The sequence below is a fragment of the Pempheris klunzingeri genome, chromosome 17, assembly GCF_042242105.1.
Source record: "Pempheris klunzingeri isolate RE-2024b chromosome 17, fPemKlu1.hap1, whole genome shotgun sequence".
NCBI lineage: Eukaryota > Metazoa > Chordata > Actinopteri > Acropomatiformes > Pempheridae > Pempheris > Pempheris klunzingeri.
The window spans coordinates 7,471,357-7,485,314 of NC_092028.1; the positions used below are offsets into that span (position 1 = coordinate 7,471,357).

A 13,958-nucleotide genomic window follows, 5' to 3' on the forward strand; every position below is an offset into this window, starting at 1 on the left:
AGAAGAAGTAGAGGAAATAGAGGAAAGGTTTCCCACCGGGGCTATTTCGCTGTTGCACACTGTTGGAAAGTGCTGCGCCAGGAATACTCTACAGAATTCACAGTGTCACAGGTGAAACAGCTAATTATCTAAATGTATATCGATGAGTGCAGCTAGTACGTGAGCAGAGGAGGGCATAATGCTGCCAGAGAAACGTAGGCGTGATAAATGTGTCCAACCGGTTGCAGTTGTTTAAGTGCGGCGGTCTATCATGTGCTAGTTCCATGTCTACTGACTGCAGTTAGCCTCGCCAGCTACGGGAATACACAGCAGACAGCGCTAACTAACTACATTAGTGGTGAATGCTAGTCGAAAGTCATAAATACAAAAAATGCTTAGTTGCCAACTTCTCTCTTGCTGACGTTAGTAGACATTTGGCTAAGCTTGCAACACAGTTTGTTAAGCTAACATTTGGATGTGTAGCTAAGTGAGCTACATTTTAGGTTTCTGCTTTAAGTCGTCGACGTCCAAAACCTCTCACTCAGGTAGGGCTTCAGGCTTTGGCTTCAATGTTGGAATGATGTGGTACCTCAGTGGTATCCGCTGGTCAGTGATGGGGGGTGGGGGAGGTGTCCATGTGGTCTCATAACTTAAATACACCGCCTCATCTCTGCTACACCCCCATGCCAAGAAAGCTAACCACGACTACATGTTAGGCTGATGTACCAGACTCCAGAAGAGATTCCTTAAAGTTGAAAAGATTCCCTCATTTTCTTATCATTTCTCCAGCTGTGGATATTTGGTGGGACTAGTGGGAGTCAGGAAGTCTGTCTTTCACACTTCGTAATGGGTGCCTTCCTTTTTTTTCTGTCCAGTGTTGTGTTGCCAAGTTGGAAACCTCTTTTCTGCTGAGTGTTTAATGACGCTTTGTCTTTCCTGGTCTGATGAAGTCAGTCAACTGTGATGGCCAAGCTCCAGGGCTTTGAGTTCTGGAGGAAGACCCTGAAAGAAGCACGCTTTGTGGTGGCACCCATGGTGGACCAGAGCGAGCTAGCCTGGCGCCTGCTGAGCCGCAGGCACGGCGCTCATCTCTGCTACACCCCCATGCTGCATGCTCAGGTCTTTGTTCGTGATGCCAACTACAGGAGAGAAAACCTTTACACTGAGGTGTGTGAAGAGGACAGACCTCTCATCACACAGGTGAGGATCCACACAGGTCTTTCACAGATTATTGATGGTAGCTTATAGCACTGCTGGACAATCCTCACCGTGTTTATTATAGTGTGTAGTCCTCACAAGGCGTATTATGTGGATTCACACCTTGCATTAACATTGCTCCTCATGTAATGGCAGTAAATCACACTGTTGCATTCCCTGTGTGTCAGTTTTGTGCCAATGATCCAGAGGTGTTCCTTCAGGCGGCTCAGCTGGCCCAGGACTATTGCGACGCTATTGACCTCAACCTTGGCTGTCCACAAATGATTGCTAAGAGAGGTACGCACTGTTTTCACAGAAATGAACCCCTGAAGTGCTGACTTTGGCGACCCCTCATTGTTGTATCAGAAAAGGCATCCATGCCACCCTCACAGAGTACTGAGTGAAAGGAAAACTAACCCTTCTTGTATGTCTGCTTGTTTGTAAGGGCGCTATGGAGTTTTCCTACAAGATGAATGGGAGCTGTTAGAGAAAATGGGTAAGTGTGTCTAACTCATTGTACAACTGTGGGATGATTCTGAAAAAATGTAAATTCTAAAACCAGCATATTTAAATAAAAAAAAAAAAAACATTTCCCCTTCATTTTACAGTCAAGTTAGCCAATGAAAAACTCTCAGTGCCCATCACATGTAAGATCCGAGTGTTCAAGGACATCGAAAAGACAGTTCGCTACGCACAGATGCTGGAGAAAGCTGGATGTCAGGTGTGATCACATTGATAATTTTGATAAGACTGCTGAATGATTAAGTGTAAAGCATTTAGCTTATTTCTAGTTTCAGAATAGTATTTATATTTATCTAAAGATCTAAAGGTCCTAAGAAGTCCTAAATGTGGCTTTGTTAAATCTCTCCTCAGATGCTGACCGTGCATGGCAGAACCAAAGACCAGAAAGGAGCCATGACTGGTATTGCTAGCTGGGAGCACATCAAGGCAGTACAGTGAGCTACCAGCACTTTGTCTTAATCCTGGAACACAGACATTTTTAAACATGACTCAGAAATATTTTCGTGCTCCTTTATGCCATATTTTTTTTTATATAAACACACAATCAAATGAATCTTTGCCTAACCCTGAAAATAAGATACTGTCAATAACTGGTGGGTGTGTCTGTGCTACAGGAAGGCAGTAAATATTCCAGTGTTAGCAAATGGCAACATTCAGCACCTGAGTGATGTGGAGCGCTGCATTCAGGAGACAGGAGTACAGGGAGTTATGAGTGCAGGTTAGTAATACATATTACACATTACTTTTCCATTGGTGTTGATAGATGATATATAATGTGCATTCCCACTCAGGATATGAATTGTTTGGAAAGTAATTTATGTCATTTTAGAGGGGAACCTCCACAATCCAGCACTGTTTGAAGGACGCAACCCCCCAGTGTGGGAGATGGCTGAGGAGTATCTAGAGGTGGTGAAGCAGCGCCCCCCTTGCTCTCTCTCCTACGTACGAGCCCACCTCTTCAAGCTCTGGCACCACACGTATGTCTCTCTGTACAGTACAGAAACTTTTCTTTGAATATCCACTGAATGAGCAGCACTGCTGGTCCACCTTACGGTTTTTGCATAAATCTGATGAAATATGGTTAGTCGTTGGTTATTTCATTAGTTGCATACGGCCAAAACAGACAAAATGTCTGTTTATCAACTAACTTTCTTGGAAAAAAAAAAAATCCTGTATTAGAAAATGTAACGATGTCCTGTCACTCAGAGTTTACATAATCTGCACGTTTCACACGCATCTGTGTGTGTAGGCTACAGATCCACCAGGACCTGAGGGAGGACTTGGCCAAGGTGAAGACCCTCGAAGGTTTGGCTGATGTCAGCAAACAGTTGAGGCTACGCTGCCAGGTAACAGCAAACAGCACCTTTTTAAATATGCACGACTGAGGAAATGGAACAGTGAATCTGACGATCTGTAGCCAAATGCTCAGAAACACTGGAGGGAGGGAGAAAAGTTAAGAAAAAAACAGGCAGACTTTGAACTGCTCAATAATCACTGTTGGGTGTAATATAAGGTAGTGGTTTGTAAAGAAGAAGAGAAAACACTGGATAAGGGATGACGCCTGACGAGATGTCCAGTATCAGGAATTAATAGATGAGGACAATAGAGAATAGTCGCCTCCACGCTGTTCATTAATTCCTCATTATGAGAGTCACAAACCCCATCAGAATTTGATCCATTGCGTCTGATGATATTTGGAATGTGCAACATGGCAACTGAAGATATTTCTATTCTGTTCGCCTCATAGAAGCCTTTGGCTCAGCATTGAGCCAGACATCCATTGTTATGTCACAATAGATGTCTGGATAGCTGTAACACTGGGCACAGTGGTGAAACAATAAGTATCATCTGACAGTAGGTTTGACGACGTGTTATGCAGCCATGTTAACATGTTAACAGAGGCTTTGACTGTGTCCCTGTTGCCAGGTTGTATTTGAAAATGTTCTGTTGATTATTTTGCAGTATGCTAGGCCAAGTTTAGCCAGTTTTGTAAAGCAGCTTGCTTGGACCTCTCCTCAGACCAGTGGTCCAAATATTGTCGCCCCCAACAGGTTGCAGGATGGTTCACAAAATATCACTTTAGCCTACTGCATATTAGAAATATATAACTACTATATATACTGTGATATATACTATGAATATTAAGATAACCAGCATTAGTTGTGAAAAAAATGTTGACACACAAAAAACAAATAACCCTGTTTTCGTACATTTTCATCGCGTTGACTTAAAAATATATGAGTGAAGTTTGAATTTTGAAACATCCCAAACTACAGGGGAGAATTAGGAGCTCTGAAGCTCCTCAAACATCCATTACACTGATGATTGTCATCCAGTTAAGCTGCAGACGGTGCAACAACGTTGTCTGAATACGATACCACAAAACAAAATCTGCAGTAAAGTGCAAGATAATGTCAGCTAACTTGAGAACCTGTCTGGGAAATTCCAGTAGAAAGCGAGTGGCCAAGCAGCCGTACAAAAGCTGGGACAAACGTTTAACACCTTGTAGCTCTAATCTGAGTGCTGATTCAGCAGCTGGATAGCTTATTTCTGGCCTCATGTTGTTCTGAAACTGAACAGGGACACAGTAGAAGAGGTAGATATTTTTTCCAAATCAGTACGACATCCAGGTATCCGTAGCATACTGTGCATTTTGCTTTTAATTGCATGCTGCATACAACATACTACACTCAGTACGTATTGCTAGTGTAGTACGCTGTTTGGAATATAACCACAGATTCATCTGAGTCCTTAAGTTTGTGCACTATATAACTATATACTATATAACTAACTCAGATTTCAGTATTCACCAGAAAATTCCTGAAAATAGATACCTTGTTGGGAATGATCCCTTACTTGTACTTGCAGACATGAATAATGTGTGTATGTATGTGTGTGTGTGTGTGTGTACAGGAGGAGATCGCCAAAGGAAAAGATGCGGAAGAGAATGAGGGTGGCCTGCCGTTCCCCCACTGGATTTGCCAGCCGTATGTCAGACCAGCGTGAGTCACCAGCTTCTGTTGTTTTTGTTTTTCTCAATATAATCTCTGGACAGAGAGATCTAATGGGAAGATGCAGCCGATTACCACAGCATGCAGGAGAAATAAGATCCTATACGATACTGACACATGATGTTGGGAAAATGCAAAGATCAGTTAACTTTACAAGAACTGAGCTTTGATTGAAGAACCCTGAGCACCAGAGTCGTCTTTCTGACTGTGCCCTACAGGCCAAAGGAGCACGTTGCCAATGGTAACGGCCAGGGTTCAGAGGTGAAGAAGACGGTGTGTCAGAAGAGAGCATTAGAGGACTCAGACGGAACTGTCGACACTCTCTCCAAAAACAAGCAGAAGAAGAGATCCCGAAACCCCAACAAGAACTTCTGTCCCGAGCAGAAACGTGAGTCCCGCCTGTCACTTTGAAACCACTGAGCTCCTCATTGGAAACAGTACTGACATCTGACAATGTGTCCTTCTTCTTTCCTCCCACAGCCAAGTACATCAAATGTGAACAGTGTGGGAACCCAAAGGTAAACCGTTTAAACTCTGGGTGTCGGGGTGGGGTTAGTTTAAGGGGGAAAAAAGGTTGTGGTGATCAGTCATAAGTCAGTTAACAGCACAGGTATTACAAATCCCCTCTAGCTCAGTGTCATGTCTGAAAAATGTGAAGGTATGAAAATAAGAAGTTATAATGATTAACTGTGTTCAAGCAATAAGATGTTTGTCAAATAGAGTTGGATATTAAATAGAAAGTTACCTGAAAGGATTTCCACTGAAGATGTCCCTTTGGAATGAAATTCTCTGCTTTGTTTAACTCTTCATGACCAAAAAGTCAAGAAGAAATGTCCAGTGCATTAGTTTGATCTTCACCCCACCTGGTTTTAATTTGCTCTGCAGGGAAATAAATGTGTCTTCAACCTGTGTCGAGGCTGCTGTAAGAAAAAGGCCTACAAGGAGGTGGCAGACTGTCCCAGTCAGTACACACACACACACACACACACACACTCAGATAGCATTCTCTGCAAATTGTACAAATGAGTGCTGTGCTATATCTGATTAGTTTTGTTTTATCACACAGTATTTTTTGCACGAAAAAACATTTATCTGAGTGTTCTTATCAGTGCCTGTTAAATTAATGTTCTCAAAGGCCCAACAAGCTGATGAAGGGGGAGATTCTTAGTATATTAGGGACTATACAGATATTATTGGAGGTTAAGGTGGGATACAGTTCATCAGCCGATTTATTGATGAAAAGAAGATCGATGACCGGTTTTGCAGTTGTTTCTCATGTAAAAGTAGCAAACACTTGCTGTGTTTCTGTTTCACCTCATTTCAAATGGAATCCTTTTTGGTAGGGGCGTCCCCGACTAAGAATGTTCATAGTGGAATCTGATTTGTGAATCTGCAAATCTTATTTTGCTCATTAATCCGTATTCCTATTTGTGACAACTGGCCTCCATTGTTCCACACCAGACAAAACCGACACAACCAATTAAAATGCTCGTTTGTCTGTTTAGGATGCAATTTAAAGTCCGAATGTAACGATCCTTTGTTTCATAACCACTTTTTCATGCCACTGCTAAGATTCAACTGTGAGACTGGCAGTGGAATCAGGCTCCTTCTAGACCGAATAGTCAGAGTTTGAATATTTGGGGTCACCTCTACATTTGGACATGTTGCACTTTACTGAACCTGATGTGTGTCTTCTGTCTTTGTCGGTGTTACGCAGCAGAGAAGAAATAACTTATTATGAAGGTTATTAGTCACACATCATAAACTGTGATGAACAGATGGAAGCAGGACAAAAAAAAGACATTTTTACTGTTATCTTACTAGAGGACTGCGTGGTCACTACTCTGAGTCGGACCTGTTCAAAATAATATGTGTGTCCTCTGATTGACAGGCCACGGACTGAGGTTCAAGACCAAGGCAGAGAAACGGAAAGCCGAAGAGGACGAGAGGAAGGAGGACGAGAGGAAGAAGGGCTCAGCCACAGAGACGGAGAGAAGCAGCAGCTCTCCTCAACCTCGCCCAGATCCAAGTGCAGAGCTGCCACTATGAGCAGGACTGTGGCTGTCTCTGCATGCACAGCCGTTCTCTGTTCATAGGACACTGACCTGTCACATGTAAAGGCTCCAGCTGGGGGGGATTAACCTAGTCCAGACCAGTTAACACTCCCAGCTCCCTTCAATCTCTTTGATGTCAGAAATTAAAGTAGGTTCACACATCATTTCAGCCATCTTGGTCTTCATCAAGTTCTCTTGCCTGTTGAAGAGAAGCTTGGTCCGAATGGTCATCACAGCTGTTGTGTGGACCTCCTTTCGTTTTCAGATGTGATGCGATGGAGGGTAATTGAACCTTCAGGTAACGAGGTCAGTGTGTGCATGCAGAGGTAGCCGATGGTCAGTCAGGACACACGGGACACACAGCTGCTGCGTCTCCCCAACAACCAACCCAAGCAGCTGCCTGGGACTGGTGAAATGTGGATCAACGTTGATCAACAGACCAAAATCTTAAAGAAAGAAACAAAAATATTTTTTTATGTGATGTGGATTTCCAGGATAACGATGAGCTTTTTTTAGTGGGAAATTATTTCTCAACGACTTCTATCACCTCTTGTTTTTTTTTTTTTAAGACAAAGATTTTATGAGGATGAGTTGGAACATTACTTTGGCCAAAGTTGTTACTGAGCCACCAAAGTAAAAAAGATTCAGCAACTGTCAGATTCCTGTGCTTGCAGGTTTTATTTCTTACATTTAAGGTCAAGAAAAGCTATTTATTTTGAGTGAAAGTATTGACTCATGTATGTGCCTTTTGATGAGAAGTACCACTGCCTATCACATCTGAACTTGAACTTAGGAGGGGTTAAGAGAGTGGTGCTATATGTTGTCAAAGACATCCTCCCCACGATCCAACAGAAAATGACTCAGGTGCCGCCTGTATAATTTTGCAAATGTGAAATGAAACGTGACATTTTGGAAGAAGAGATCTTTTGGCATCAAACAGTCTGATAAGTAGCTGTTGAAGTAATCTCTAAGTGTCAACTCTAAACACAAAGATTAGAAACTAGACTAGCTCCATCAGACAGCGATATCTTCTTCTGATGGAGTCTGGCTGCTAGCTGTGCTAAGCTAGTCTAAAAACGTCCAGTTTGTCTGCTGAATTGATATCAGTCTCCTTATCTGAGTAACAGCCCCTGAAACAGTTTTTTTTTTTTTTTTCCAAATCTGAAGTATTTCTCTGACATATATCTGACAAAATAAGAAAATAACAAAGTTAAAGTTTGCAAGAAAGTTAGAAAAGTGCTTTTATAGTAATGTGTTTCTCATGTTGTTACCATGGTGACTTTAATCGCGAAAAAAAACCAATCCAAAAACCCATCATCATCACATCTTGTAGCCGTTTGGCCTCGTTCTGTCTGCATCTTTTCATGACTTCTCTTGTTTCTATTGTTGACAAATACAGAAGAAATGAATCTACATTTTTCACTTCTTCATTTGTCCTCTTAACGAGTCCCTCTGCTCAGTTCTGCCCCAGTGCAGGATCAGCAGCCGGATCAGGCTTTGTGAGTTTCCACCACTTTCAGGGTTTCATGCTCTGTTTTCTCGTGCAGTCAGTCGCTTCACCTTAAGCAAGAGAAGGACGGTATAATACCATCATCATCATCATCATCATTAATGGGTATGGCTCTGGGTCCACTTAAATTCATGGTGAGATGAAATGAGAAGTGTGTGACGTACCTTCTCAGCTAATCATTTTAATTATATCAGCTTGTTTTTGTAAAGGAATAATGTCATGATCATGTTAGTGTTAGGTATTAGTGATTATGTCATCTTTATTATGGGAAAGAGGTTGGTAGGACCTGCTCAAACATTATGGACTGCATACTGCTTGATAAATGAACAATTAACTGTGCTGTCAGGCTCCAAGATGAATTTAGGCTTTTATTTTAGAAAAAAAATGACTAACCAAACCGTTGGAGTCCCACTTTAATGTATATTTGCCTTTATTGGGGCCCTTGAGTCATTGTGCTCTACCTTTAAAACTTACTTTTAAATCTGGGCCCTATTTTCTTATTTCGACTTCAAAATTTTAAAGCCTCCGTGAAAAAAAGTGAAGTGAAAAAAATTGTTTTACCACATTTTACTATATTAAGAGCTTGAATGCTATTTCATGCACTTGAGACACATGGCCATGCTTAGATTCATTCCTATGCACAAGCTAACGTTCCTCCTGACCAGCAGCTGGTCTATTGTGCTTGCTCTCTGTGCATACACTTATGTCATATGCACAGATGTATCTAAACATGACCACGAATTGTATCTTGTGCACACAAATTAATCATAATGTACCTGTATTTCACTCTGTAGTCAAACATATATATATTTTTTTATCTCTAAGGTCTCTCCTGGGGTCCAGATGAAATGACTGTTAGGTAAAAAAGCTTTAGACTTGGTCTAATAGTAGACCACTTCAGTTGGCAGCTGCTACTACGGTGTTATCAAGTCACAGTGGCTGTAATATAAGCCTTTAGGGCAGCTGTGGCCATCACAGTACGTCCACTAAAGGTGCTTGGTTTTTCCCACTGATGGGTTAAGACCAGCAGAAAGAATTCTACCTTGCAGAGAACGAGTTGCTGGTCTACCGTTGTCACGATGGGCTGGTCTGTGTGTGTGACTTTGGTGTTTTTAAAGAGTTACTTCTTGTTGTACATGTTAAAACACTGCAGTCATAGCAGCTAGACCAGCAAGTGTGTGTGGTGAAATAACTGTTTTTGTCAATGGAGTCTGGTGGCTTTGAACTGAGTGAGTGACGTAATGGCGGTTTCTGGTTGAACAAAGAGAATCTTACAGACTGTATGATGCTTAAGACGTATACATTACTGTTGGCTGGTCATTGGGACTGGAAAGATTCTGGTGGATGCTGAGATATTTCACAGGGATCACCAAAGTCATTAGGAGTCATCCTCTGGGGAACACCAGTTCACTTGTGTCACATCCATCCAATAGGTGTTGTATTATTTCATTCTGGACTAAAGTGGTGGACATCTGAAGAGAAGCGGATTCATTTCAACATTCAGTGACCTTGTTCGTTTCTTTTAATGTGTGACATCAGCCTGCCTGGGTGCTTAGTGTGTGTTGTCCCTGCTAAATAAATGAATAAAGTAAAGAACACAGGAGAGCTGCAGTAAAATATTTAGACTTCAATTATTTTATATGTTTATACGCTTCAGTCACGTGTGTTTTGTAACCTTTATGCTTTAGGCTCTATGTGGTGCCAAGGTGAGAGAGAGCTGAGATAAAGGTGTATATTCTGTGTTAATGAGCGAAGATGTTTGAAATGTGGACATGAAATGCAGCGTCCAGCCTGTATTGAATTCACCCTACGTGGATTTAATCAAAAACTCACATCATGGCATTCAAATTGATGCTTTAAAGCTTTAATGCAGAGAAGAGTTGAACAAACGTCAACACAGGAGAGAAGTCGTAAAGAGGAATTGTGGGTCGCCAGGTGAGGAGAGCAGTCAGCTGCAGTTTAGGCCTCAGCGGAGGCTTCCTCGCCTCGGTGGATGTAGCCGTTGATGAAGCTCAGGTACTTGGACACTTCGGTGTAGACGCCGGGATTGTCTGGGAGACCACAACCGCTGGGACTCCCGTAACTCATGATGCCCGCCTGCACAAAGCCACTGCCTGCACGACACACCAGCGGGCCGCCATAATCCCCCTTCAGAAACACAAAAAACATACTCGTATATGTTTTTCCACCTCGTATTGTTCCTTATTATAACATGAAAAATGACAGATAAATACGGGAAACATCATTAGACTTTTAAACGTCACTATCAGTGATGAAAGAGGTTCTCAGATATTTCAATTACAAATATTCCATTACAAGAAATAAATCCTCCAAAATTGTATTTCAGTGTAAGTACAGAAGCCCCCCCCACCCCCTCACAACAACTCAATTCACATTTGAACTGATTTAAAAAAAGGAAAAACTCACTTCGCAGGCATCCTTTCCTCCAGCCATGTCCCCTGCACACATCATGTCAGAGGGCAGGCTAGGATACTTTGCCGCACACTCACTCTTAGGAATGATGGAAATCCTCAGCTGCTGAAGGGTTTCTGGATCTGGCAGTGGAACTACACACACACACACACACACACACACACACACACACACACACACAGCATTAGTGCAGAGGAGGAGGTGATATTTTCATGATGATGGGGTAAGATTTATGTTTGACAGACAGTAGGGTCCATGGCTACAGCAAGATTGATACCAGTCTGTCTGTGAGGTAAATGTGAAGCTACAGCCAGCTGCAGCTTTGCTTGGCTTAGCCTAAAGACTGGGAAAAGATGGCAACAGTTTGCCTGGCTCTGTTCAAAGGGAACAACCTACCAGCATGGCTAAGGATCACTAATTAACACCTTCAATCTACTTCACTGTGATGTTTGAGCCTCAGTGTGCAGAAACGATGTATCTGCAGAGTTTGTTTTCACATTCATCTGCTGAAGGAGGAGGTTTCCCTGAGCTCTCCTGGAATCTCTGAATCTCTTAGAGGAAAATCGAGGTGCAGTATTTCATATGAAGCTGGAGTCATCTTGTGCGTGGCAGTTGAAATTTTGAAACGAAAAATATTTATGCATTCGTGGATCCTGGGTTTTATTCAGTTATATCATCTGGACTACTTACCACCGTCCCTAATGCTCCCCCAGCCGGTGATCCAACACTCAGAGGATGGACTGAAGATGGCGTTGATGCTGGGCAGATTCACTGAGGCGACGTGCTGTGAGAATTTCAGCTTTTTATCCAGCTGAACCAGAGCGATGTCGTTCACGAAGCCAGTGCTCAGGGCTTTGTACTGATGGTGAGAGATGACACGGATGATGCCCCTGTAACGAACAGCCCCGTGCTGCAGGTTGTGTGCGCCGACCCAGACCGCTGATCGGGACTGATCAGGCTCACGCCGCCTGGCAACGGAAACGCACACATATTTCTCCATTTCAAGATTTATTTACTGATGAGGAACTACATAGAGACATTCATTAGTTTTGTTGTTATATCATTTTCAAAGATATATTGACAATGAGTTAATTTCTAACTAATGTGCTATAATAGCTAGAGGAAACTTATTGAATTCCCTGAAAGACTTAATACAGTCTATACAGTTATATATACAGTAATATATACACAGTTAATCTATACAGTTAATATATAAAAGGCAAGCTGTCCCACTAAACCTTAGAAAAAAGGATTCATGAGTAAATTAAGAGGAGCTGCAACATTTCACTTAAACCTGATTGCTGTGAATGAGTTATTGTCATAGTGGGCCCCCAGTGTATATATGCTAACCCACACATTTATGCCAATATTTATTTCCCCTTATGCTCCATTAAAGGCATTATACTGGTCCTTTTCACCTAGATGCCCAACACTCAACGGTCTGCCACAGAAGATGATTAGCCTCATGTGAAAGACGGCTTTATAATTATGAAAACGCAGACAAACACTTACTTGTCCCAGCAATTTGCAGCGGTCAGCACCCACTCATCGCTGAGGATGGTGCCACCGCAGCGCCACTTCTGGATGCCATTAGATGTGATGTTGAGGTGGACCATCCAGGGCCATCTGCCTTTTGGAGCATCCTGCCCTCCGATGATGAAGCTCCTCACATCAGCCCCAAGCAAACCTAAACCAGCAATAATCAAACTTAATAAAAGCTGTGATATCGGTGCCCTGTGCAGGTTTTTTTATGAATGTGTCCCCTGTTTTATTTGTGTTTTGCACACAAGTAATCCAACCAATGGTCTCACTGTTCCACTGATCTCCAGGTGGCGGTAACATGCCAAGACATACACCAATGCATTGCTGTATGCATCAAACAAAAAAATATTTGATCTGATAATGAAGAGAATGCATTCACTCGATTTGTTACAGCCCTATAAACACTGAAGTGTAAAAATGCTTGTGTGCTGGACTACTCCTTGGCTAGTAGTAGTGTTTTCCAAAAGTATTTTTGCGATTGCGATGCTTTCAGGCAAGCCTATTTTTACAATGTGACGTTTTTTACCCTTAAGTTTTTGCACAGATTAGACCAATGATATATAACATATTAATTAGTCAACTTTAAAGATGCTGGCTGGTAGATTTAGTTACCTATGGACAAAGCCAGGCTATAGCTGTTTCCACCATCTCCAGTCTTTGTACAAAACTAAGCTATTTGGCTGCTGCTGTGGCTTCATATTCACTGTACAGACATGAAAGTGGTGTCAAACTTCTAATCAAATTCTTAGAATTAAAGTGTATAGGTCAAACTTGTTTTTTAAATCTGCTACAGAAACACTAAGGCTTTTGAACTCAGAGATCAAACCAAAACATGAGCTCATCACCATTAGTCAGAGAAATACCAATATCATAAACATCATTCATAAGTATGGAACAATTTTACTGGTTTTGTCATAAAAGATCCATGACATTAATAGCTTGTCTTAAAATGATATCTCAGTCTATCAAGGTAAATCAGATTCTTACTCGTAAGAATTGGTAAATGAACCTCTAAAAAGTGAACACAGATAAATCACCACAGAATAATGTTTCACCTCCAGCGTAGCAGATCAGGACCAGCACAGTGAGAAGTTTGCAGGAAGCCATGGCTGTGACAAAGTGAAGCACGAGCTGTACTGCTTTATATATCCTGAGGAAATTCTTATCAGGCACCATCGACCGTCCCTCTCCTCTCAAAGCAGGAAAAGTACATTTACTCTGTGAAGTACACTTTTAAGATACTGGTACTCTATTTGAGTATTTCCACTTGATAAAGCTTTCTGCTTTTGCTCGACAGAAATATTACACTCTATCTATCTATCTATCTATCTATCTGTCTGTCTGTCTGTCTGTCTATCTATCTATCTATCTATCTATCTATCTATCTATCTATCTATCTATCTATCTATCTATCTATCTATCTATCTATCTATCTATCTATAGTGGTCTATAGTTGTCAGCATATAAATGAATAAACAGTGATGCCCTTGTCCTTTATAATGCATGTGTTTCTACATGCATGGGAAAGAACTGGATCACAGCTCCTATAAAGCCAGAAAAAAGTGATTGTGATGATGAAGAAAGTAATTTAAATATATTGCTTTGTGATTTTAGAAAATACTATAATTTGTCTGAGAATAATTACCGTGAAATGTTCGTTTCCTAAACAAGCGTCACCGAACCGGAACCCTCAGAGCTGGTTGATGTTTC

The 13,958-nt window shown here is 41.7% G+C and overlaps 2 protein-coding genes across 3 annotated transcripts; one reads left to right on the plus strand and one right to left on the minus strand.

Annotated features, from left to right (window-relative positions):
• The first annotated feature begins 67 nt into the window (after positions 1 to 67).
• dus1l (dihydrouridine synthase 1-like (S. cerevisiae)) lies at positions 68 to 8,176 on the plus strand. 2 transcript variants are annotated; one of them, XM_070847841.1, is made up of 14 exons: positions 68 to 111; positions 930 to 1,179; positions 1,365 to 1,473; positions 1,622 to 1,672; positions 1,785 to 1,897; positions 2,050 to 2,132; positions 2,313 to 2,416; positions 2,528 to 2,675; positions 2,948 to 3,044; positions 4,612 to 4,700; positions 4,928 to 5,097; positions 5,190 to 5,227; positions 5,595 to 5,670; positions 6,601 to 8,176. In XM_070847841.1, exons 2-14 carry the CDS (start codon positions 943 to 945, stop codon positions 6,756 to 6,758), a joined length of 1,473 nt encoding a protein of 490 aa, XP_070703942.1. In that variant the 5' UTR covers positions 68 to 111; positions 930 to 942; the 3' UTR covers positions 6,759 to 8,176. The 2 variants fall into 2 exon arrangements, with proteins under 2 accessions (XP_070703942.1, XP_070703943.1); XM_070847842.1 differs by lacking the exon at positions 68 to 111 and adding an exon at positions 486 to 524.
• A 1,939-nt stretch (positions 8,177 to 10,115) lies between these two features.
• Positions 10,116 to 13,370, minus strand: LOC139217092 (tryptase-2-like). Its single transcript, XM_070848373.1, has 5 exons — positions 13,304 to 13,370; positions 12,219 to 12,393; positions 11,397 to 11,674; positions 10,701 to 10,840; positions 10,116 to 10,421 (listed from the first exon to the last, which is right to left on the minus strand). The coding sequence occupies exons 1-5, from the start codon at positions 13,353 to 13,355 to the stop codon at positions 10,233 to 10,235; spliced, it is 834 nt and encodes a 277-aa protein (XP_070704474.1). The 5' UTR covers positions 13,356 to 13,370; the 3' UTR covers positions 10,116 to 10,232.
• Between the last annotated feature and the right edge of the window lie 588 nt (positions 13,371 to 13,958).